This window comes from Seriola aureovittata, chromosome 24 (assembly GCF_021018895.1).
Source record: "Seriola aureovittata isolate HTS-2021-v1 ecotype China chromosome 24, ASM2101889v1, whole genome shotgun sequence".
In the NCBI taxonomy this organism is placed as follows: Eukaryota; Metazoa; Chordata; class Actinopteri; order Carangiformes; family Carangidae; genus Seriola; species Seriola aureovittata.
In genome coordinates this window covers 5,980,585-6,006,852 of record NC_079387.1, presented here as the reverse complement: position 1 = coordinate 6,006,852, position 26,268 = coordinate 5,980,585, and the positions used below count along the sequence as shown (strand labels likewise).

Here is a 26,268-nt window from a genome sequence, read left to right as displayed (position 1 = left end):
ACATTTGCTTGTGGTGTTGTTTGCTTTTGCTGCAAATTCTATTTGTGTGTCTGTTGTATTTCTGTCTTTTTTTTCTTCTTTTTTTGTACGTTGCTTTCCACATGTGTCTTTTCTGTTTGTCTGGATGTTCAGTGCTGCCTCGCTGACAGCTAACCCTGCAGCACAGCCACCGGTGCCATCGCTCTGCGTGCCCATTAGTCCCCGTTGTTTCTTCTCTGCACAATGAGACTTTAAAACCAGCCGGCGTCCTGCCAGCGCTGAAGCCTCGGCTTTGTTTTCCCACTCTTTGTTTGGCTGCTGTGTAACTCTGCCTCTCGCTGTCATTGGCTCCTTATCTCGCTCCGTCTCCCTCTCTCTTTCTTTTTCCCTTCGTCCCTCAGTTCTTTGCATCCGGCGTGTCATTGTTGATAAAAGTTGAAAGTCACCATGTTGCGCCCATTTGAATTGATTGATCATTCTGCGTCTGTGCGAGCACCATCTCTGTGTGTGTGTGTGTGTGTGTGTGTGTGTGTGTGTGTGTGTGTTTGTGTGTGTGTGTGTGTGTGTGTGTGTGTGTGTGTGTGTGTGTGTGTGTGTGTGTGTGTTGTGTGTGTGTGTGTGTGTGTGTGTGTGTGTGTGTGTGTGTGTGTTTGTTGTGTTTCTATTCTTATCAGGGCTGCTTCTGCTTGTATGGAAGGAAAGGATGAATGAAAACCTCACTTTTTTTAGGTTAAATTAAACTTAATTAATTAAAATCAGACTGTATCAGCACTAAAATGAAAGGGTGTAACAGATGTTAAATATTGCCACATTTCTCTGGTCTGTCATACCCATGTGGACCCATGTAGAGCCAAGTGGTGTGACTAGCAGCTCTGATCACATGTTGTGTCATGATGTCATTTTTTAAAGCGTACTCTGGAGCATTTTAGTCTCTATGTTGTAGCTGTCAGTGAAGAAGAGGGAGGAAATAAATGATGACAGAGGGGAGACTGCATGCAAATAAAATAAGATTCCCAACCAGGCTCATCCAGGGGAGGTCACAATTACACGGTCAACCTCCTCGTCGCAGGCCGCCGGGATGCCCCGAAAATATTTTTTCTGAGGTGAGACGACGAGTGTGAACTTTTAAAAATCAGGGAAAACGTACGTGTCGCTGCTCTTTTTGACTGCTGCTGCTGATAATTTGGTGAAGCCCGTAAAGCCCTCTAATTCAGGATGCTTCGCGAGACCCCAGCGATAAGACTAATGCACAGGATGTTTTGCCTTGACAACATCTACAACAAGCTCCCTGCCCGTTGCACATCGTGCAGCTTGTGAAGCGCTGGAAGCTATGATTGGTCATGGCATAAATATCCTGTATACTGATTCCCATATTAAAGTTAAGCAGAGGGTTTAGGAGTCAATGAAGGCCTTCACAAGTATAGCAGTATAGCACCGTGCAGGTGTGTGTATGTGTGTGCACTCTGCAGTTCTCCCTCATTGCACAAGCACTTTTATCCGCCACACGTTTACAAATGGCACATGTCCCACTCCACGTAGTTCGCTCCAACCCTCATCCGTACTCTGCCACCGCTGCCGCGCTGCTGTAATCCAGTAGAGGTAAGCAGTAATTATGAAATGGCCTTTTAAGTCCCCTCCAGTTATTAAAGCCATTCATCTAGTTGGAGGCTAAATACATACAGCCCATATGTCCCCATTCCCTCATACATCTAAACAGCTAAACACAATTACAGCCAGGGCAGCGCCTCCATCCTCTGCCTCTGATATAGCTGAGTGCATTCAAATAGTGATGGAGGGATGCTTAATGACTGGACAGGTCTTTCATTGGAGTGGAGCTTTGATTGGCCGTAACATGAATTGGATTTGCTCGGAGTGGGCATACGGTTGTCTGAAGTGATTCAGTTTGAAGTCAGCTTTGTCATATGATTAGAAAATAGTTGCTGTGCCAAAACATTGTTCACTTTTTAAAGGATAAGGCTGGTGATGTTCTGTATTTTTCTTACTGTCAACAGATGTGTCACGATGTCAGATGTTTCAGTCAGGCCTGAAACAGCTTATTGCTCTGTGTCACAGAGCTCCGTTGTTGTTCAGAAACTATTAAAAACACATCAGTGAGCTGCATTGTCGCCCTTCTCTTACCATGAACTCGGGCACTGTAGTTGATTTTGGCACATGTGCTGTCCTGGCTGTACTACTGGTGAATTTAAATCCACAAGTGGAAATAGTCCCCAACAAATGCACTGTTTGATTACTGTTTGCTAAAAACTACAAGGCTCAGCTGTTTGAGGAAACTATATGGTACTTTTCAATAATGGAATTAAAGATTTCCATCTTCAGTAAGAATCAAGTGGCTTGAGGACGAGTGCCACAGAGTAGAGAAGAAGGAGTTTTGCGAGACAGACACTAACACACTGTTGGTCTTCAATGTTGGAAACAGAGAATAATACAAGCCTTATTCTTTCGAGTCGACAAAGGCTTCACGCCCATCATGCCTTTCTCACGTCATGATAGGTTTCAAGATTCAAAGGCCTGTATTCACTACATTTAATCAAAGGTGAGACCATGAAGATTAGAGATCATTCTGTGTTCTGTCCATTTCTTTGTGCGGTCGAATCCATTTGTAAACATTTATTGAGAGGATTGTTAATATCCCTTGTTATTTAAGATGATTTAAGGTCTCCCTTGAATAAAATAACTTGTAACACAGGAAGGGGCCATTATATCCCTTGTAACAGTGTGTTTAATGCTTCTGGTGGATTCAACTCAATAACCTTCACTGAGCAGTGTTAACACTGAGATCAGGCTTTTGTTTTACAGGTGCGTAGTGTGTTTGTGTATCTGTGTGTGTCCTGTGTTTTTTTTTATAGCAGAGTGCAGGTCAGGGCCTGTTTTACTGGGCTCCAGAACAACAGCTCCAGGTTTTATTGGCCAGTCCTGAGATTGGATCCTAGATGGAAAAGTGTGTGTGTGGTTCTGTGACTAACACGTGTGTTTCCATAAGCATATCAGTAGTGATTCCCTCGTGTGTGTGTCTGTGTGTCTGTGTGTGTGTGTGTGTGTTTGTGTGTGTGTGTGTGTGTGTGTCTGTGTCTTTTCAGTTTGTGCTCTCCCTACCTAATTTAAAGAACTATAGCCATGAGCAACACGCCTCTTTTTCCACTGTTGGCTAAAGTGTCTCCTTGGCAACTCACCATCACCCCTCTCTCACACATACACACAGACACACAGACACACAACCCTAACCCTACCTTCTCTTTACCGCCGCCGCCGCCCCCAGCGGTTTTGATGGAGGGGGCACTTTCTTGTAACCGTGGCAACCTTTCAGCCAGTCTACTGCAAACCTGCCTACTGCGGAGCACATTGTTGTCCAGTTGATAGGTAAGTGTTAAGACCGTGCTGAGACACTGTAGGAGGGTTTATGTGTGGGTGTGTGTAAGAGTGTGTATGTCTTTACTGAGAAGATGCCAGCTTTATAATAAATGAGACAATTTCCACTTTAATAGTTTGGTGTTAACTACCCCGTAGATTGGATATTGTAATAAGGTAAGACGGGGTGGCAGGGATTAGCGGTGTGTGTTTGTGTGTGCTGAGAGGCATATTAGATTTAACTACACACAGAGTCTGTATAGCAAAGCCTGTAATTTGGACATTTTTGAGTTCATTTATTCTTGTGTTCATTGGATGAAATAATTAGAGTGTTGTGTGCAGACAACTTTTATCCAGAATTGATAGTTTTGTGCCGGCTGTAAGAAAACACACATTTTAGAGTCGGACTGCAATTATTCCTTTTCAATTATTCACACAGTGTATCATTATTGCTAATGTGTTGACATGAATGTGAAACCGAGTCGTATCCGTGTGCCTCAGTCGCAGGTTTGCAGGTGTGTCGCACTCGCTTTTAAAGTTGACACTTTCTAAGGTACAAAGCAGCGTCATGGAGCGGTGTTAGTCCTAGCTGGGCCTGTCAGCACAGCAGGACCCCGAGGCTACGTTCCAGGCAAAGACTTCACTGCTGTCTGCTCAATGCAGACGCGACAGCAGTCAGCCTCTGCTGAAGTCCCAGCATATACGTATCACATTGAGGTGTGGCGGGGGTAGGCGGTACCTGGATATAGGCATGTGTACGTCGTCGTACAGTACGGAGGCAGGTGTGGGCTTTTTGGCGGACGTTAGTGTGTTTGTGGATGTTTGAGAGTGTGTGTGTTTAGTGTGGGATGTATGCACCAGTTTAAGGTGGCAGGTGGCTTGTTCTTTGTTTGCAGCAACAATTTTTAAGTTATGATCTTAGATTTCCTAGAAGTCACTTGTTGAATAACCTTCAGTTTTTTTAATATAATTTTTCTCCATCAGAAACTCTGTAAATTATGGCCATGAGTCTTATTTGTGTCAACTATGGTTTGTGGGAAGTTTGTTTGTGTTTGTTGGGCCAAATGTCGCCGATATACTACGATAACTACGACCCATGAGCCTCACGTTCACACATACAGACTCAAACACTTGTTGTCTTCTCCGATCAGCTGTGTAAAGGAACTTCAAATAAAATGGAGGGAAACAACTTCCCAGTTCTCTACAGGTTTCTACAACAGACTTGTGAGCTGTACCTGATTTTTGTTTATTATGAACATAAGCTTTAACCTTTGACTTTTAATCGAAGTACACCGTTACTCATCGTTTGTACTGATGGTTAACTGGGTGTACATGTTCATCCAAGCCTTTGAATGGCTCCAAGTGCCACCACCTAACATTAAATTGGGTTTACACCTTTTTTCATTTTCAATCTGCACATGAAAAAAAACCCAGCAAAATGTTTTTACACTTGGCTGCTGTGGAACAAAGTGCAATGGAAACAGACTCAGTGAATTGTGACATACATGAAGCATGTGACTTAAACGTCCGCTGAAGAGACGAAAGATGGCAGCAGACGAAAACAGATCTGTGCTCAAGTGATGACGACTTATTCAAATGAAAACAAGAAACAAAACAGAAATGTCACATTTCCAACAGGTTTGACTGGTGCTCTTTTAATTACTTCATCTCACTGCGCCGTCTTCTTCTGCAGTGCTTTAATGGCACCTAAGTGGATAATTAGTGCCACCAGCTGTTTATCTCGACAAACCACTCCTAATATTCACATAATGCTTGTGGATGGAAAAAAACTTTGGCAGATTTTCTGGAAATGGAGTGAAAGTTTTTTGCTGCATTTGGATGGAAACCCACTTTGTGTCTTTGTAGAAAAATGCATCTTCCAAAACCCTGACGCCCCAAAATAACTCTGCCCACTTCGCTACTCGCTAATAGAGTGTGACAAAAAGTAGCAAAACAGAAAGTGAGAACGTGACACAAGTGCTTGATCTCGGATGGAGGAGTGTTACAGCTGTGAAGGGCATTTGCCCGTCGTCCTGGGCTGTTTGGCTGGTAGGCTGTTTGTCAAATATGTGCACCAGCTTGAATCAGTGGCAATCAGGCAGACATGATGCGAACGGATCCGTGAGAGCATCTGCTGGCACAGCGGGCAGCGATATGTGATAAACGCTGATTTCACCCTCCATTGGATCGAGCTGGCGATGATAGCCACCTCTCCCCCGCTCATCCATCCTATTAAACCCTCATTATTCATTTACCTCCAGCCTCAACCGCCTGACATGCATGGAATGAGTGCGCTCACAGCCCCGCACACACAAACACACACTCTTTCAAAAGTGAATTGTGCTCATATTTCTTCTGCTATTTCATCTCAGGCGGTCAAGGACACACACTATCTCAAACAGGCAGTATCATGACTCTAAGTTTTTTGTTTTTTTTGCATGGAAGAGAATTCTCACATTTTGTAGTAAACACACACATGCCCACGCACTCAGACACACACAGTCTCTCTGTGTATAGTGCAGCACTGCGCTGGCAAGGAGCTTAATTCTATCAGGCTGCGAGCTGGACAGCCGTAATTACATTTGTGACACAAATCCTGCCTCTCAAATTGAGCGTTTTATTCCTGAGCGCCCCCCCCTCCTCTCTATTTATAACCCCTTATTCCCCATAAATCCCACTTCCTCTCAGAAAGTCAATTTAGGACTTAAAAGGCAGCAACGCTCCGCTTACTTTTCCCCCTCCTTTGACTCTATCACCGCTTCAGTTTCACTTCCCCTTTTCCCCGCTCTACTTTGGAGCTTTGAAGCCTCCGAAATGACAAAAAAAACGTCTTAAGCAGTGAGTGCCATGATGCGAGGAAAGTCATCCCTATAGGAAAGTTTCAGGAAGAAAAAAAACAAAAAAACAAAAACGCATCTAGCAACCTGTCTGTAACTTCTTTGAGTGCTTGTCTCTGTTCCATTGTGATAAACAACTAGGAGAGGCTGGTGTGTAGGCCTTCCTGGTCACCTGTCTTTCTCCTGCAGCCTGTGCGGTGGGTTCCACTCTGGCAGCGGTGGGGTCTGCATGACATTTTTTTTTCCATTTTTCTTACAGCTCTGTATTTCCTCGAACCTTCCCAGCCTTCTCTCGGCTTTTTTTTTCCCGGCGCCCTCCTCCCCTGCTCTCCGCTCCCCTGCTGAATCAGCTGTGGCCTTCATCACTTTCCCGCTCCTCCGTCTCCCCTTTCTTCCTCTCTCGAGTTGGAGGCCATACCTGAGTACAGTATGATGGCAGTTCATTTATTCCCCCTCTCTCTTGCTTATGCATGAGCCTGTCACTTCCCATAGTGCTGCTCCTCACCTGTCCCTGTACCACTCCACCTCGTTCATCGTTTCTTTTCCCCTCCTTTATGTTCCTCCTATAAGTCTCCGACTTTCTCCCCATTTCTGTCAGGCCTGTTTTTCACCCCCTCCCTTCAGCCCCCCTCTACCTCTCTCTCTTCATTTCACCTTCATAGCTTCATATTTCTGGGTTTTAACCTTTTTGAGCTTTATTCCAAAAAAAGCTCTTTAAGCCAAAATCAGCTGATTGTTAAAAGTTTAAAAAGCTGACTGAATCTACATGTAAGCCTTCAAAAATTCCACGCCTGAAAATATTAAGAGATTAAAATATAATTATGTATTTATATTTCTTTTTCATAAAATTGAAAAATATACTAATTGATTCCAAGAAAACATTGAAAAAGTCTATAATTCTGATGACACACGCCAGACGTAAAGATTTATCCTCTTCCTGAATTAGTTTGTTCAACCGTTAATTCATGACATGTGATCCATCTGATCGCAGCTGCATCATGTTGGGTTAATGCCGCCAGTAGAAGCGATGGACAACTTGACAACGATTCAAGCCGAGTCTGCAACAAATGGATAGACTGAAGTTTAGACTTCAGACTTCAGGGCACCCTCTCAAAACTCATCAGACATTTGTTGTCCCTGCTCTTACATAAACTGATCTTAAACTAAATTCAATTTCCAGCAGCATTAAGATTTTAAGAAGTTTAATACAGATGCCCTTTAAACAAGGAAATATTACTGTACTATATGAGATGAGAGCTATATTTGTTTTGTAAGCTAAAAGCTTCTGATCTCAATATCAAGAGTCACTTAAACATTTAAAACCATTCTGTCTCATTTCATCAGTGCATGTCTCATTTTGGAGCAAAAATTCCCTCCTCCTCCATCACTCACTTTTTTAATTTTCCCTCACCTCCCTTCTCCCTCTCATCCTCTGTTAAACATCCGTCCACCTCCTCGCTAACGGGCCCTCCACCCTCTCCTGTCTCCTTTGTCTCTCAGAGCCTTCAGCTGGTGGAGCGCTCGGCCCGACCCTGGGCCTCTGGAAGTCCAGCTCCCTGGAGAGCCTCCAGACGGCCGTGTCGGAGGCCAAGCAGAGTCACAGCCAAGCCCAGGTGCCCTTTCATCGCCCGCGGCCGCACATGGTCCGGGGGCGGGGGTGCAACCAGAGCTTCCGCATCGCCATCGACAAGTCTTACGACGGGCCTTCTGAAGACGGTAAGACTTTTCATCAGTGTTTTCAAAACAGAAATCGCGGGTTCAGGCACTGGCACCGTTGCTATAATATAGCATTCTTCCCTAGACATTGTATCCATTTTAAATGAGAGACTACATTGCCAATACACATCCCTTAGGCTTTATAACACACTGGCACTCAAGAAGAGCCAGAGGCCTGCCAAGGGACAGTGCTTAGCCTAAGTACCTTAATGAAATGCTACATGATTTTATCCACTCAGCATTTTACGAAGAGCAACTTTATATCTTACAGCAGCATATTTTAATGCTCTACCTTGTGAACCCACAGATGTGGGATGTTGTGTGTGTGTGTGTGTGTGTGTGTGTGTGTGTGTGTGTGTGTGTGTGTTTGTGTGATTACTGAGGAAATTACAATCCTCCATGTTAGCTGAAATCATTATGAGTTAATTCTGAATGTTTGCTAATGATGTTAGGGAAAATCTGGAGTGTGAAAAATTAGCCGTCTACTGTTGTATTAACATTATTTTTAGTCTTTAGCAGCGCACCCAAACATTAAACCAGAAATAAGAGAATTTTCAGCTGCTGTTTGACCCAGTTTTGTTGTGTTTTGGGTCTTTACATGTTGGTGAAAATTCACCATAGGCAAATGGACATGAAATACTAAATAAAACGCATACAACTGCATTTACGAGTACGTATTCCAGCTGTGCATCCACTGCAACCTCTGCCCTCGCCCCTCTCCGCGTCTAACCACGCAAACTGTTTACCCTCCTCAGACGACGACCTGTCAGAGCAGAGCTCCGGTCACGAAACACCCGCCAGCAGCTCCTCTCGCCAGGGCCTGGACGCAGACGACGGAAAGAAGAAGAAGAAACCCAAAGACAGAAAGAAGGACAAGAAGATCAAAGGGAAGAAGAAAACAGATGATTCTGTGGAGGATCTGGATAAGAAGACCAAAAAGAAAGGATTTGGCCTCCTGAGGTAGGAGACCTGAATGTTATTTAAAAGCCCAGTCTATTACAAATTTTTCTTTTTACCTTTTTTTGAACTTTCAGGCACTGAAGTGACTCTTTGTGATTGGTTAGTCAATGATAAATTAAGCAAAGCAGTTCCAGAGGCTGCCAGGCCAGTACCTTGATTCACTAAATTGAAAAGGTCACCTGCTTAACAAGAAGTGTGAGCTAAAAATGAGCAGGTAATGAGGCTTGTATTTCATCACTACCCCGAAAACCCCAAGGTCTTATCCTAAAGCATCAACAAGACGGTAATTACTTCTACTTCTTCTGGCCAAACTGCGCCGACTTTCAGGGAAATTAGTACTTGCTATTTACATTTCTTACTTGGTGTGGCACAGATCTTTCAGGCTAAGGCTGGGTCAGGCGGTTTTAAATGACACCTACAACCATGTAAGCATTTTTGTAGCTGTGAAAGAAACGAAATATCAGATGCGTCCCTTGTGTAAACAGTCAAATATAGGTTTTATGTAGGAAACAATGGAAAAGAGCAAGAGCCTGCCCTACTTTCCCCTGGTTTAGTTTCAACAAATTACCCACTGAGCACAGCTGGATTAAGGGATATTGGGTTTATTGGATATGAACACAACCTTATCGGTAATGGAGGGTATCCGTTATCTCTCAATCCGAGCAAAGTCCCAGCGACACAGTACCAACCCAAACCGCTTGTCACCGCTTTTATCAACGTGTCCCCATCGTGATTGCGGTGGTCCAATCCTCCAACTGCAATCCTTATCTATTGGCAGTGACACGGTGTGGTCAGTGTATCACCGCACTTCCAACACTTGAGATTCAATTAGGCTGCGGTGAGAGATAGCGCAGGCTGAGCGTCGGCCTACAGATGGCAGATAAGAATCCAATCGGCCACGATGTCAAGGGCAGTAATGGAAGAGATGTTCACACGGTGAGGCCGGGAGTGGAGAGTAGGGCAGGCACGGGGAAGGGCAAGATGAAGGACACGGACAGAGAAGCAGAGTTACATACAAGAGCGCGTGTCAGAGAGGTTGCAGCTGACTGTAAACCTACAAAAAATCCAGTCGACCTAGCGTTTCATTTCCCTGATAAAAATGTACTCACCTTTGTCCTCTGGAGTCTTAAATAGTTCCATCCATTACGCACATGAGGCTTTTCCTGCTTCTCTGCTGCAGAAAACAGGCAGATATGTAGAAGCTGACACCGCTAGCTGTGTGACAGATTGTGTTTGTATGAATTTTGGATGGAAATCTCAGCATCTATACTCCACAAGCAATACAGTACCTTTTCCTTTTTCTCTGTTTTTATGTTGGTGGTGGGAATTTTTTGTTTCTCTCAAACCATTTTTTTCATTAGAGCTCCCCTGGAAAGGTCAGCCCTAATAAAGCCTCAGACTTTTTATTTGTGTGCATCGTTGTACACACATCACAGGGCCACAGAATTTCAAGATGTGGCCTTGTTTCAGAATGACCTAATTTAACAGCAGATCTAATGAATATGGTGAAAGGTGGAGGAGGAAGAGCAGCTTGTTTCTTCACACTTTTGTCTGCTTTCAGCTCTGTTGCTGTTTACTACTCCTTTAACCAGCCCAAAAACTCCAGTGCACTAATCAACACTCTGCTCTCTGGAGCTGTATAGGAGACATGCCCCACACTGCCTCAGGCTTCTGTGATTATGATGTACACTGTTTATTTCTTTGGCTGTGAGGAAATCTGTAGTTTTTCCACTACAGTTGACGATCATGTTCGATGCCAGGAAAGGCAATTAAGCGTGACGTGAGTCTTTATATGTGGGAGTTTAGTATGTGGCAGCTGGACTGGACTCAGGCCATGAATAATGAATGAATAATTTAGCATTGGAGGAGTATTGATTAAAATACATCAGTGAGAACGTTGAGTATTTATATAACTTAAAGAGGCCATTAACTATATAAAATAACGAAGACCCCACCCACTCTAGAAAATCCCTTTACCTCTATTAGCTCTATCCTTGATACAGATGTTGCTGGCACACCTGTGCATGTTGTTGCACACCTTCTCTCTTATTCTTTTTTTGAATTGGCCACTTTAGTCTGAAACACTCAAAACCCAGCCCGCCTGTTGATCCAAGCACAGACGCTGAGTGCTTTTCTAAATCAACAATAGAAGTGAGCATTGTAAAAAGCCTCCAGATTGTTGCACCACACCAGCCTCTCTCTCTTTCTCTCTCTCTCTCTCTCTCTCTCTCTCTCCCTCCCTCTCTCTCTCTCTCTCTCCCTCTTTCTCTCTCTCTCTCTCTCCCTGGCCTTTATCTGGCCGACTTGATCGTTATTGAACTTGAAATATGACTTAATTAGCTGGAGTATTGCACGGTTCAATCTAATTGCAGCTCTCAAATGTTATTTTACTCCAATAGCAGCATTAGGAAAAGGGCAAATTATAAACATATGACCTCAATTTACCTCTGCAATGGAAGTGTGCGCAACAGCAGCTTGCACAACAAACGCTGGAAGTGGGCCCTGTCCTTTCAGAGGCCATAAATGTTTAGTTCATCTGCGCCAGTATTTGAGGCGCGAGTTGTTTTTGGCGGCAGCTCGTCGCAAACAGCTGGGTGTAAGGTGACCTCTGGAAATCACATATTTGTTTTTCGCTAAATCCATATGTGATTCTTTTCATCTGTCTCAGTGCAACTCTCACATCATTACACCTGCAGGCCTAATGAAAGTGCTTCAGTTTAAAAGATTAGCTCAAACTTGATACTGTGTGTAGCAGTAGTATGAAACTCAGAGGGGAGGCTGTATGCTCTAATAACACATACTGTTACTGCTGTATTTATCCAGCTGTCCTTACAAATTGAAAACCATGGTGCTGTGCTATATAGTTACAATCCTGCTCATAATTCAATTGCAATTGCATGACAACTGGGCAAACTATACCTGCTGATGAAGATCATGTGATAAGAGTGAAAGCACTAGAGCAGCTACAAAATGGACCTTTTTGTTTTTCTTTCAAGAGGATTTTTTTTTTTTTCTTTCAATTTTGATATTAACATCAGCCACATTGTCCAAGCCTTAACTGGACGGGCGCCAAGGTTTTGACGAATGGCGGCATGTGAAAATAAGATAAACCATCAAATTATACATAGTGTTACTTATTGGCCAAAAAGGTGCTGCGTGGTAAGATTAAAGAAGCAGTTTTCAGCCTGTGCTGTTCTCTCACTCTGCACATGTTCCTGTTTCCCTGAAGTGGGCCCTGCCTCAGATGGGGCTTCTCCTCTTTTCCATCACCAGCCCCTTGAAAAGGGCTGTTCGCATCTCGTCTCCCTGATTGCTAAATAAGCCAAGACAAATGGTAGTGCCCTTCAGACCTTCCTCAGTAGAGGGTGACTGCTTGTCTTGTCTGTATTCAGCCGACAGCGGTGAAGTCTTCGCCTGGAACGTAGCCTCGGGGGCCGCGCCGCTGACAGACCGCAGAAAGACTAACAGTGGAACTCTGCTGTTTTCTCTCAGCATCCGTGCACTCCTGTCAAACAAAGACAATAACCTGGTCAGAGGTTTCAGATGTCTTCATCAAACAAGGGTACTCACATTACTCTTTTTGATTTGAATAAAACTCTTGCCAACAATGTAATTTCATTTAAGAAGCAAAGGCTCGAGTTTCCTCTGAACTGTACCACAAAGTGATATTTTTAAGTTCGTCAGCCTGGGGGAAGTTGAGCGTGGCTTTAACTCTAGAGCTCATCCCCTGTCTTATTTTTGTGTGAGGATTAGACATATTAAGGTCTGATCCAGCATGGCTTAATCAGGAGGTCAGGGTTTGAAAGATATAGCTCGTGACTAACATCCTTCTGGTTGTGTCATCAACTGAGTCTCGCTCCCAAGTGACATCCGACGTTTTGGCTGAACGATGAAGCCATGTGTATTTTTATTCTGTCCATTCTCCTCACCGCGGCGCGTGACTCCGTCTGCTTGAGTGTGTGCCACTAATCACTGGGTGTATCATTCCTCAACTGGCCCTACTGGCCCTGGTGGCCACTGTGACACATCCCGTCTGTCCCCGAGTCCCCGTCAGTCACTCAGTCACTCAGTCAGGATCAATGTTTAGCCGTCGCTATCAGCTCGCGTCCCACTGTGACAGCGCACAAACACCCCTCCACCAATTTAAAGGGACATGAAAGCCGGCGTTTTGATCCGCTGTTTACAAATCCACATACAACATGATACCCCCCCCCCCCCTTCTATGTTTGCAGCGCCAAAGAAATCCGACAGGGAAGCAAGCCAATTAGCGCCGTCCGTTCCGCTCTTATCCTATCGCAGAGCAGCAGGATGTGCAGGGTTGAAAGGTAGTCACTGGTGGGCTGTACTCTGCACAACCAAAGCCTTGTTGTCAAAGTGGAGGGGCCCGCTGCAAGATGATTTCAGATGGATTACTGCTGTTATTGTGCACTCCACCTCCTCATTCCCTTTCCTGAGCCCTTGCTCCCTTCTTCTTTTTATTTTTTAGTTTCACGATAAGCCCTCTCTCTCCTCGCTGTTCTGAAACGTATTTGTTTCCTTTCTTCCCTCTCTCTATCGTGCCCTTTTTCTCATCCTGTTTCACCTCCTTCTTCTGTCTCTTCACTCAGCCCTCCGTACTTAAATGTTTCTTTCCTAGTTCATCTCTCTGTCCTTAAATGAACTGTTGATTTAACCAGGCTACATTAGACACAATGAGCTTACAGGTCCCACTTGAATTCACACAAGTTCATGATTTCCTACAATTAAGTGTGCTAATATGAGCTCTGTGGCCTCCTGCTAATTAAACAAGCAGAGGACATGTTGCTCCGTGGATTTTGTCTGTGTGAAGTTTCTGTTATCGCATCTCTTTTCTCCGCCTGTTCCTGCACGACGGCTATCGCTGCTTGTAATACAGTAACAGTAACGACCCAGTTCTTGTCCTCTTTATTCCAAACAAACTAGAAAAGTGAAACCTGTCATTTCCTGTGTGTTTCCCGGGGAACACTTGGTAATGGATGTTTAGTGTGGCAAATATAAAAGCTTTTATGAAAAGGTTATAGCTCTTATATAATCACTGTTTCACTGGAGATATGGAGACCTTGAAAGTGTTACAGGTTGTGGCTTTAAACATATGAAATAACACAAAGAACGGGAAGGAAAGGGAAGAAGGAAGGATGGAACTATCTGAACGGGGCCCGGTTGTCAACAGTGTTAGGCAGGCATACCAAAATCCCCCTGACATGTTTGTGTGGGTGTCTTAGCAGTGACTCTAAGCTGCGATGGGGGTAAATTGAAGGTGCATTACCTAATCCCACCGTTGGTTAATGCACTGCAGGTGGATTTCTTTGATCCACCATCTCATCTGGCATTTAAGGGCTGTTAGCGGCACTGATACGGAGCGGAGTCTTGGAGAGAGTATTTATTAATGTTGGTATTCCCTTTAGTAAAATATGCATAAGGCCATGCATTTCACACACAGGACACACCTTTTCTCCCGTGGATAAGCATTCTCTCTCTCTCTCTCTCTCTCTTCATCTCTATCCATCTCTTTATCTTGCCATAAATAATGTATGCAAAACCACAAATCACTTTCTTTGCGACACTTGACATGTAGGGAAGGCACCGCTGTGGCTTACTAATCAGAGCTAGCTTAAAACACATGTTCACAGGGGAAGTGAAGCCCAGAAGTGTGTATTCGTCCTCTGCTGCGTTTGTCAGGCAGGTTGAAATGGTCGAAATGGAGACGGCAATCATGCAAATCCAACTCAGGGTTAATATTACCTTTCTTATCCTTTTAACCTGCAAGCATAGGAACCTAGAATTGATTATTTGTATGTGCATGTGATTGGATATATACATTATACGCAGCAGTTTAGCAGAAGTCGGTCCCTGTCATTTGAAGCCATTACGGTTCTCAAGCTTATCTGCCAGTACAATTCCTAATGCAGTTGTCCCCCTCAACCCCAGAAATGTACCGTAACATTGAAATACTGTTAACAGCAAGTTGGGAGTCACCCTTCACAGAGAAAGAGTAGTCTTAAAATGACAGCTATTTCTTTTCATAATTCACATTTGTGCTCAATTTGCTCCCTGTAAGACTCCTGCTGCCCCAAATATAAAAAGCCGGGAAGTATTTTTTTTTTTACCGTTGTTGAAAATGAGCTTTTGCGCAGCAGAAGCAGCTTCCTGTACTCTCTACTGAGGCACAATTCTAATTTACAACTTCGCCATGGAGGCAAACAGACACGGACGCTATCACCGTCAGCAGCTGCCGGAAAAACAAATTAACTTTTTTCCCCCATTTCTCGCGATGGGCAGCTTTCCTGAAAGGATGTGTGGGTATATTGGTGTTGATGTGAGCTGTCAGTCAAATATCAGAGGGATGGGGAATTGACAGGGGAGATGATGAGGAAATCCTCATGCATATATATCAGCTGATAAAGGGGCAGTCACAACAAGCCCGCGTCTTCCCCTCCCCTCGGTCCCACTCCGTTTCTGTCGCCGCCGTTGACTTCATTGCTCATGCCTTCCCCTTGAAATCCCCTCTTCTCTTCTCACACGAAAGGCTTTTATGTTTCTTGTCTTTCATGCCCCGGTTACACCTGCTTCCCTTCCTCTTCTTCAGCCGTTTAGCTCAGAGCTCTCCTCTTATTTTCAGCTGTGGTGTTGAGCAGGGAGGGGAGCGGGAGGGCAGGGATGCCGACTCACTCTGCAGTTTGACCATGAAGAAGCTCAGCAGAGCAGTTGAACAATTAATTACTTTATTCATAGGCTTCTAAACAACTTGTTTACGTCCTCCTTCCAGAGTTTCCCAGGAAGTGTGGGAGCCACAAAGTCTATACTGTTTAATTATAAGCCTTCTAGCTTGTATAGCCAACCAGATTATCTATTGTGTATTCATTTTCCATACTGATTTACATCCTCTGTTATGTAAGGAGCAGTCTTCAGAAAGCTAATCACTCTGTGATGTTCTCTAGATTTCTGCCAACAATCATTGTACCAAAGTAACTGTCACATTTGACAAATGGCAGAGATCTCATTTAGGAATGAAACTCTTCATTTTTATTTCTACCGGTAACGTCTGTGACTCATCCAGCTGAGGAACACGATACCCACATTTGTACAGTGAATTATTAGCCCTAAGGTAATTATCAGATGAGACCATGATCTGAGACTTCCATTTGTGTTGATCAGTTTCATGATCCATCAGCTCCTATCGAGTTATGACATTTGAATTGACCCTGAGGGACGGACGTTTTGAAGTGCAGACACATTCGTATCGGCCAGACAGCTCAGCGGCATTTCAGCAGCCGACTGCCCATCACTCACCGGCCAATTAAAGGTATTCATGTGGCCACAGGAAACAGTCACGACCAATTAGCATTTGATCTTACGTACTCATGCACACATACACGCAGGGCGCAGGGCGCCAGGAAGCGATTACACCTCCAATGGCGGTTATGTCCTATTCAGTCATCTTCATGACATGAGTGATAGATGGACTTCCTCTGTCATTTAAGGTCTGCTAATGACACACACATGCAGGAACACACACACACACACTCTCTCTCCTTGTGCCCCCTCACGTATCTCCCACTAAAACACACACAGAGCGTGACCTCTGCTTTCCAGACGGAGAAGGTTAAGTGTTTCTTGTCTGAGGATGTGTGGAGGGCTGGAGGAGCCAAGAGTCTAACCTTTCCCAGTCTGCCAGTGGCTCTCATCTGGAGTCATGGTGACCTGGCCTTTTCCCCAGCCTCCAGCTGGGAAAATGCTAAGAATTTGAAAGAAAAAAAAGCATCACAGAGTTCACAGGTAGTTTGCAGCAGTGAATATTACCAGGTTTCCAGGGTTTCAGGTTTTCTATAGGTTCCTACTTATTACCTCTGTTGGTGTGATAGTTTTTGGTTTTAGTCATTTATTTTAATTTGGTTTTAATGTGGGTGAACTGATCCTTTAAATCATCTAATCCACAGGCGTTGTTGCTGGTCTGTTAATGTGCGTGTCTACATTTGAGTGTTGCAACACTGTCACAGTCTCACAGTCTTTCCCTGGGTGCATTGTTGTCAGCGCAGAGACTATAACTTTTTAAAGCGCTGATGTACAGAGGAGAGAATGGAGGGGTCATCAGTTACCACCTGGCTGCTGTTTCCTGGACTGTATAACTACACAGACAGACAACATAACAAATACCACCTCCCACACTGGCAGGGTGTGAGAATGAGGCGTGTAGCCCAGCAGTCTCATTAAATATTAATGGCTTCCTCTGACAGAAGTGGGAAGGGAAAGAGAAAAGACAAGACAAATTGCAGAGGGTGACGGATTTTGTGTGCAATTGCTAAAATATGCCACGTATCAAAATGCGAAACAATTAAAGGGAAGCCCATATTTCACCAGGCAGCCCCTGGACGGCGCAGCACTCCACTAACTCACACTCCTCCCCCGTTCGCTCTGCCTCTCCCCCACTTTGCTCACATCCCTGCTTCACTCTCTCTTTTCCTTTTCCTCGTCTTTTCTTCTGACTTTCATCACCTTCTTGTCACGTTATGTCCATTCTTTGATCTCCTTTTCTCTTTATTCTTCCTTTCCTCCCTCCCTCCCGTCCTCGCTTTTTCATCTTCCCTTTCTCCCTTTAACTTTCCTGTTGCCTATCATTCAGCACCACATTCGCCTTGCCTTTTTTTCTCTTCCTCCCCTCCCTCTTCTCCTGCCTCCTCCTCTCTTTGTCTCTATCTCCTTTTTCCCTCTATCACTCTATCTTTTGTCTGACTTGAAGTATCAGTACTCGAGGGACTGGCCAGGCGTTGATTAAGACAAGCTTTCCATATCTGCTTTCTGCTCCTCTGGGGACTACCTGCTGTGCACTCATACCTGTCTCTCTGCCTCCGTCTTCTCTCCTCCAGCTTTAAGATTAAAGTCATTTAGAAAAAGAAATTAAAATGCTTTCGCCCATTTTGACCATTATATATTTGCTGGAGGGTTGTTGACTTCACAGACTGATGAGAATTTCCTGATGCTTTCGCTGTGGAATTGAGTTAACATGCATTCAAATGTTAGATATGAAAATAAGAACCAACGGATGAATCCTCCACTCACATCCTCCTCCCTACATTATTAATATTCTCTAAGTGAAGCTGTTTTAACTACGATTAGCATTGGGTGGATCTTTCTTAGCTGCAGTTTTATCACACACACACTCTCCATTTTTTTTTTCAGCCGTGTCGCTGCTAACATCAGCCATTAATGGGAGCTGATTTGGGCGAGATTGCTGGCATGCGGCGCAGGGCATATGAGAAGAAATTCAGATAAATAGATTTAATTATACCCAGTGGTGAAAACTCAGGGCCTCCTGGCTGTTTTCATTATCGAACAGAGGTGGGGCTTTCCGCAAAAAAGAAAAAGAAAGGCTAGGATTGGTTAATGTTGTTGTCAATCAAAAGCTAGCTTTCAGTGGCCTGATGTGACCTTTTGTTGTCGGGTGGCGGTCCACTTGTAGCCTGATCCTCATTTCCACCAGGAAACCAATTTTAAAGAGCTCTTGTTGTCTATTTTCTCCTGCGACTGTTATTCTGTCTATTCCAAGCCTGAAATATTTTCCGACTAGTCTCACCGTGAGGCAGCGTCGCGTTGCCAGAACAGGAGAAGGAGGCACCGTGTTACATCACAACCCTCTATAGTGTTAATCTCTCTCTCTCTCTCTCTCTCTCTCTCTCTCTCTCCCATTTCTCTCTCAGCCGGCTCCTCGGTTTGTTTCTCTTTCACCCTCCCTCTATCTGTCTCTTTCTTTACTGCAAACTCCACCGAGATATGTGCGCTGCTCCACAAATACATACAGAGCAATCTAATTACTGCGATAACATTTCTGCTTGGCTGATTAACTGTTCTCCCTGTGCCTCTGAACGCAGCAGCATTGCTTCTATATATTCCTAAGCTCCTTATTCCTCCCCAGCCGAGCTGCACTTTCACAGGAGCTTTGGCTCACCCATCCATCTCTCTTCTTTTCTCTCACTTTTTCTTTCTTTCTCTTACTTCACGGGCTGTTTTTTTTTTTATCCTTAGTGTCTCTCTTTTAGTCTCCAAGGCAGAGAGGCTATTTAGCCAGCTCTCACTTTTTCTCGCTTGCTCATTTAATTCCTTTTTTCTTACTTATTCTTTTTTTTGCCTTTCTCTTGCTTTCTTCTCTCTTTCTCCCACTCTGCCTCTTTTTTTACCTCTCTGTCTTACTCTCCCATGCATTCTCCAAGGCAAATAGGATATTAGGCCAGTTTTCTTACTTTCTCTGAGCTGCGTTCTGCCTCCTCCTCCTTCCTTCGAATCCGTCGAGTCTGTTGCAAGAAATCAAATTTGAAAGACGCCAAACCTGTCGTACACACTTTTATCTTCTCACGCCTTCATAGTTGCAGGGGCTGTTTTCATTCACGTTAACCAAAAATCTTTTCAGCGACAACAGAGCTCAGCATGCCAGGCTCCACATGATGCTTTTCACCAATACATAAATGTAGACAACATACTTGCCTGTGTACTCGAAGGAAGAAAAAGTAAATCAACTGGCCAGAAAACCCGACACCGGAATATTTGCAGAACTTCTGATCTCGTTGTCATTTATCCAGAATCTGCTGCAGCGTGAACTCCAATGATTTTAAGATACTGCTGAGAGCTTTTAAGGCTCCTTCAAGGCCTGCACTTTTATATTTCTAAACTTTTATTCCACATGAGCCTGTATGTAGCTTAAGATCCATGGCCAGAGGTTCTTTTGACGGTTCCAGAGTCCCAGCTTAGAAGTAGAGGGGACCGAGTCTTTGCAGTCAGGGCCCCCGAGGCTGTGGAGTGAAGAAAGGCTGGTTGAATCATCTTTTAAATCTTAAGTTTTCGCTTGTTTCTTTTGGGGTTTTTCATGATTTTACCTGAGTTGACTCTTATCTGGTATTTAGCTTTATTGTTTTATTGTTGTTATTTTACATAACTTTATGGTCATACGTCATGTTTTTTCATCATGTTTGGTTTTGTGAAGCAGTTTGTAACCTGGTGTCTGAAAAGTGACCCACAATAAGGATTGTTATTATTTTCCTTGCTTTGTTTCCTTGCTCCTTCTCTTCTTTCCCTTCTCCTCAAAGTAGACAAGATGCTAAACCAGCTTCTTTGCAGAAATGAGACTGTCAGATTGTGTGTGTGTGTGTGTGTGTGTGTGTGTGTGTGTGTGTGTGTGTGTGTGTGTGTGTGTGTGTGTGTGTGTGTGTGTGTGTGTGTGTGTGTGTGTGTGTGCGTGCGCGCCTCACCTCAAACACTGTATGCCAAGGTGTTGTGAGCTCACACACATAATGTACACATACACACGCGTCAATTAAAGCCTCGTCCTCGTCCTGAAAAACATGACTTCCTCCGCGCACGCACGCACACATCCACAATGCCAGACAGGCTTCTCACATCCCTCGTTATGCCTGGCGATAACTAGCCACCCACTGACTCCCTGCTGCACCAGATAGGGAGGCTTATTAAGACTATACACACTCAACTCACACTGCACACTGCCAGAGTTGTTGTCACAACTGCAGGAAACAAAGCGCGGCTAACACTGAGAACGGATGCAAAGAGATGCTTTCTGGAGACATTTCGTGGAGAAAAGTCCAAAAATGACGCTGTTTAGTCCGCAGAGAGTTTAGTTTAGTTCCTCAGCTGCAGGTACCTGACGCACTTTGTTAAGAAAATTATGTGTAATAGTTAAGTTTGTCTAACAGAGTGAGCTCCCGTGCTCCCTCTGCCCCTGTCCCTCCCTCCTTGAAGGGCTAATTGCACAGGTCAGGTTGGTGGCATCACCACATTGGCTAGCTGTGATCTCCATGTTAGATATAGAGCCTCATTAGAGCATGGCTAACTGAGCGCATGCATGTCACCCCCACCCCCACCCCCCCACCCCCTCTTCAGTAATGGGAATGACAGTAGCTGTTTTAATTACAGTCAGTCCAGTTTCTTAGCAGCCAGTTTACCTTGCAGCGAATTTCCTGCGCGACTGGCTGGCTGCGTTCGTCCAGGTCAGAGTGTTGGTTTAGTCACTGTCTACTGCATGATGGCTGACTTGGGCTTTTCACAGGTGATTCAGGCAAATGGCAAAAGGAAGGAGAAGAAGAGGAGAGGAAAGGTCATTGGCTTTTCAAGAAGTATGACAAATTTCTTCTGAGAAAAAGAATTAAGAAAAATATTTTTTAATAGTCTAAACCTTGACAAACACACTAGCAGGAACTCTCTTTCCCAGAGTTCAGTGCAAACTGAACAGCCAGCGTCACCTCCTCTCAGGCTCCCGTGCCCACCGAGGTGACGCTAAGGTGACGCAGGGGCGATGGCAGGCGCGGCTTGCTAATGATGACAGCGACACAGTAATAATGGTTCCCAGTAGCTCGTGTGACAGTGGGGAGTGTATTAAATGGGACACCAGAGCAGCCTGACTCACCCGGACCCCCTACGTCCCCCTAATGAGAGTTTGATGGAGTGGTTGTGTAGGTAGATAATGCTAAGTTAATGAGATGTCCTATTCCATGAGAGTGTTTGCAGTTCCCTACAGAGTTACCGTGTGTGTGTTTGCCTGTGTTGATGTATATTGCTGTCTACTCGAGTGTGTGTGTGTGTGTGCGGCTGCTTACCTATGTGTGTGAGCAATCTAGATAACTGTGTGTGTGCCTGAGTTACTTGTGTTTATTGTGTGTTTGTGCTTTTACTTACCTCTGCTTCTGCTCGTAGACTATAGATCTGTCATCTTTTTTTTTTTATCCAGCAGCAGTCGAGCTCTCAACAGGAAATTAACTGTCAAATTTCTGAAAGAGTGACAGAGCAGAAAAAGTCCTAAGAAGAGAGAGAATTAATAAATAAAACAAAGAACAGTGAGAAAGTAATAAAAAAAAATAGACAGAGAGAGAAAGGAAAGCATCGCTAACAAACAGTTGGCTCAATGGGAAAAGATGGGACTTTTTGCAACGAAGAAGGGATAAGATGATGGGAGAGTGGGGGATAATCACCTCCCTCATGGCAGGTACATGTCTCTAATTGGGAGTCCCACTCCCATTCTGCGTCTCCCCCTTTTTCCTTTTCCTTCCATCTCCTTTCAGACAATGCAGTGAGAAAAAGAGGCTTTCCTAATTAATGCAGATATAATGATGGGTCCAACTGTGGACCTCTGCCCCCTCGGCATGTTGATTAAAGCTGTGTGTGTGTGTGTGTGTGTGTGTGTGTGTGTGTGTGTGTGTGTGTGTGTGTTGTGTGTGTGTGTGTGTGTGTGTGTGTGTGTGTGTGTGTGTGTGTGTGTGTGTGTGTGTGTGTGTGTGTGTGTGTGGAGGTGGGGTGAATCTACCTGGCAGCTCAGCCAGATAAACCTGGGATTTTGGATAATCATATATTTATGTGTAATATAATTATATTGTCTATTGTTGCATACTAAGATGAATAGTGCTGATATTCCTTTTCCACCATTACTGCATTCTATATGGTTATCACTGAGGTAATTGGTAGTCTGCGTTTGGCGGCTCTGGCATAATGTGGGAGTGCTTAGAAAATCAAAATAGTTCCAAGAAGAAAAAAAAAGGAAAAAAAATCTGCAGAAAAAAAGATGCTGCGGCAGCGCCCACACTGTTTCCGTGGCAAGTGATCTCTAGAAAGTAAGGTGCACAAACATTACAGCAACAAGGGCTTAACACCAGTGATATCACCCGAAGAAAAAAAATAAAAATAAAACAGGGATATTGCAGATGACAGATTTAAACTTCCTAAAATGGCAGAAAGATCAGGGGAAAGTGTAGTCAGTGCCTGTCTTGCTTTAAGGGGAAATTATACCACTTTTACACATTAAGATCAGTCATGGGTGGGAGCACTCAGCTTATGCAGCCGGTGAAAACAGCTGTATAATACGGCATGGCTGAAAAAGAAATCCAGATGATGTCATCAGGGTCACTTAAGTTCAGCCTTAAAGGCCCCTTCAGCTCAGGTTGAAGTTGGCAGAGCTACGTGAGGTCACCTGACTCCTTGTATTAGTAAGAATAATGAGGGAGTGATTTGTCTCAGTCTGTAGAAGAAGAAGTTTTTATCAGCTAGAATAATTCGTGTGGGTTCACCGTTAAATGCAGGGCCGTGAACAGAAAATCTGTGTTACAAACTGAGGACGCTGAGTTTCAAAGATATAATACTTACAATTACAAGTGCAGTGTGCATAAGCAACCTCACACAGTGTCCAGCCATATGACTGGTAACTATATCAAAATAATATTACTTGATTACCTTCGTCACAGCAACCTGGCCGACTGTTGGCAACAATAACCCACACAGATGAAAGCGAAGTGAGTAGATTTGCTAAAAACATTACTAATTGGTGTGCGGGATGGTGCCAGGCCAACGTGGCATCTCTGTCCAGGTTTCACTTCAGCTCTGAAGCTCTGCGTGCTGCACTCAGCCAGGCCAGCAGGTTACCATTCAGGCTGCGTATCTGCCTGTAGCAGTAATGAGAAGTGCCTCGCTGTTAATGAGATAAACACAGACATTAGATTGTGCTCAGCAGGAGCTCGAAGGAAAAGAGAGGGCGAGAGAAAAAAAAAAGAAGTAGGTTGGCGGGTGAGACGAAGGAGGCGAGAGAGATGGTGGCGGGCGTGGGGAGAAAGACGATGTGACGAAGAGATAGAATATGAAACATTTAGAGAAAACGCCTTGGTTAATTTCTTGAAAGTGTGACGCAGAGGTTCATTTGAACTCGTACAGAGGTGGCGAGTGTATTTTCCCTGTGAAATGAGAGAGTAAGAGCTCCGGAATGATAATGATGATGATGGCCGTAATGGCAAAGTTGATAAGAGAAGCATAACCCACTGTGATGTAACAGCTATTTTATTGGACAAAATGTTAAAATATTCATGCTCCATATGCTGCACGACAACTGTACCCCTTTTTCATGTGCCCACACAGACACACACACACACACACACACAGACACAGACACACTCACACTCAGTGCCTGCTGTGGCATTATACCCATATCTATCATTAAGCAGTCTTTTTCCAGGCACAGCCACGAAGGAATGTACGGGAGTAAGAATGATTTTGTCGAGCAGCGAGAGTGTGTATGTGTGTGTCAGCATTTGGAAAACTGATGCAAGGTGGAGTGTGTGTTGTGTTTGCATGTTGTGTGAGTTAGAGAACCTCTTTCATCAACTCATGCAAGCTGTGTGTTGCTCGAGTGAAGTTTATTGTTTCATCATAAAAGTCTCCTATTAAAGAGCATAAACCTTGCCTCCAAAATAAAAGCATGTTTGGTAGACTGCAGTATTATCTACCTGAGGTTTTGAGATCATTGAAATGAACTTGAAAGTTGCAGGGATGAGCTCACACACCATCAGTTTCCCTTATCACAGAATCACTCAGGTCAATTAAAATTCACCTCGTTGCATCTGTGTCTCTGCTTGTGTTGCCCAGGTTCGGCAAGAAGAAAGAAGACAAGAGCAAAGAAGCAGCAAAAGCATCCAAAAACAAACTGGAGGCCCTGAGCGAAGAGGAAGTGGACAGAGATGGGTATGAATCACTGTGTTGGTTTTCAGTGTCAAAAACAGAGAGGATTGCAACACAGGAGAGAGCCAGATCATAGAAATGCATTTGTCAGTGTAGCAAAGGGCTGTTATTGACACCTTATCTGACAAGTTGTGAATCATCTTGATGCAGCAGCATGCACCCACCCGCACCTCAAAATAACTGCTCAGTTGTATGTGTAGCACCACTGTCTGTCGCACCACAGTCTCAGGTTCATGCTTAGCTGCCTCCTCCCCTTACTGTCCAACAGCTACGATCCACGCTACACCGAGATCCACTCCGGCCACGTCACCCCGGACTCCCTCCCCGACGTGGAAGACGACGACAGTGACCCCAACTACGCCCGCATCAACAACTTCCGCCAGCCACCCTCGCCTCAGTCATTCATTAGTCGCACGCCCTCCCCTGCGGCAACAACAGCGGGGCATCACCTGCCTCAGGCCTCCTCTGAGGAGCTGGACGGGCTCTACGCCAAGGTCAACAAGCCCAGACACCCGGCCGCTGTGCAGAGCCAGCATCACACGCAAGCAGACAGGTGAGAGAAAGGAGGGATGAGCTTGGGGAAAAGGTTTGATAATATCCTTCTGAGGACCAAACTGATGCATTTCTGCTTGTTCTCTCATAGTTTTACCTCTCAAGTAGCGTAAAACCTCTGCGTTTGTTTTTTAAATGTGCGTATAGCATTTGCATCTTTGCTGCAGCATATATACGCAGAGTGTACACAAGGTCGGGAGCCACTGCTTGACCAGCATGAGCAAGAGAGTATTTCCACATATCTACATTCATGGTCCGCCAAGCCGGTAAATGCATAAAACATGAATGCACACTTCCACTGTTGTAACAGCCTCACATATGCACACACACCCCCACACACACACACACACACACACACACACACACACACACACACACACACACACACACACTATAGTGCCATGCATCATTCATGCAACTCTTTTGTTACATCTGTGATCATTTTGACTTCAGCAAAGCTAAAATCTCTAAAAGTGCAATTCAAATCATTTTTACTTTCTATTACACAAGAACACGTCAGTATCAATCTGAACATGTTGATACTTACAAAGAGTTTGTGTGGGGTCAGTTTGACTGCCAGGCATAAAATATGGAGGAATATTAATGTTTTGTATGTTTATCCTTCCGTTTAAAATCTTGCTAAAGGCTCAGTATGTGTTTCAAGACTATGTTCTACAAATAATAAATCCTCTCTCTTATGTGCACACACACACACACACACACACACACACACACATCCATATAAAAATCACCCAGGTGCAGCTCAACACATCGCTGAAAGCACAAGGTTGCCTCCGCTCAGCCGTCTCTTCAACTTAATGTTGTTTGAATTTCAAGCCACCGCGCCTCTCAGACCACCAGATGCATCTTGTACAGATACAGATATGAACACAAAATCAATATGACTGGAATTACTCGAGACAATCTGAGGTGTTCATGGATATCATATGATGACTGATATATATATATATATATATATATATATATGAATGCACTGAAGTTAAAAAGGGACCAGGGCAGTGACATGTTTTCATTGTGTTGACAATGAAACAATGAAACAATGAAACAATGGCTGTCAGGTTTAAGTGATAAATCTCAGCTTTAATTTGATTTGAGACATACTGTAGTCCCTCTATTTTAAGAGACAAAAAGTTAAATAAGAAACTTGAGGAATAATAAAGCCATGGTTTTTAATGTTTAGTGCAAAGTCTTTTACTCTCTCTGATGCTCTGGCATTTCGTAGTCTAAGCTCATAGTCAATGTTGAATTTTAAATCCAGGGTTCTGGAGTTTGATTTTCTAATATTCCTTTCAAATTGTAATAAATTGTTTGTTCACATTGATCC

The 26,268-nt window shown here is 44.1% G+C and overlaps 1 protein-coding gene across 1 annotated transcript in view; it reads left to right on the top strand.

The window, feature by feature from the left end:
• pard3ba (par-3 family cell polarity regulator beta a) overlaps positions 1–26,268 on the top strand; it is a 143,170-nt gene that overhangs the window by 79,296 nt on the left and 37,606 nt on the right. Inside the window, exons 19-22 of the mRNA XM_056370827.1 lie at positions 7,683–7,898; positions 8,654–8,858; positions 24,279–24,374; positions 24,640–24,924. Coding sequence (XP_056226802.1) covers positions 7,683–7,898; positions 8,654–8,858; positions 24,279–24,374; positions 24,640–24,924 — 802 coding nt within the window. The remainder of the gene's footprint in view (positions 1–7,682; positions 7,899–8,653; positions 8,859–24,278; positions 24,375–24,639; positions 24,925–26,268) is intronic.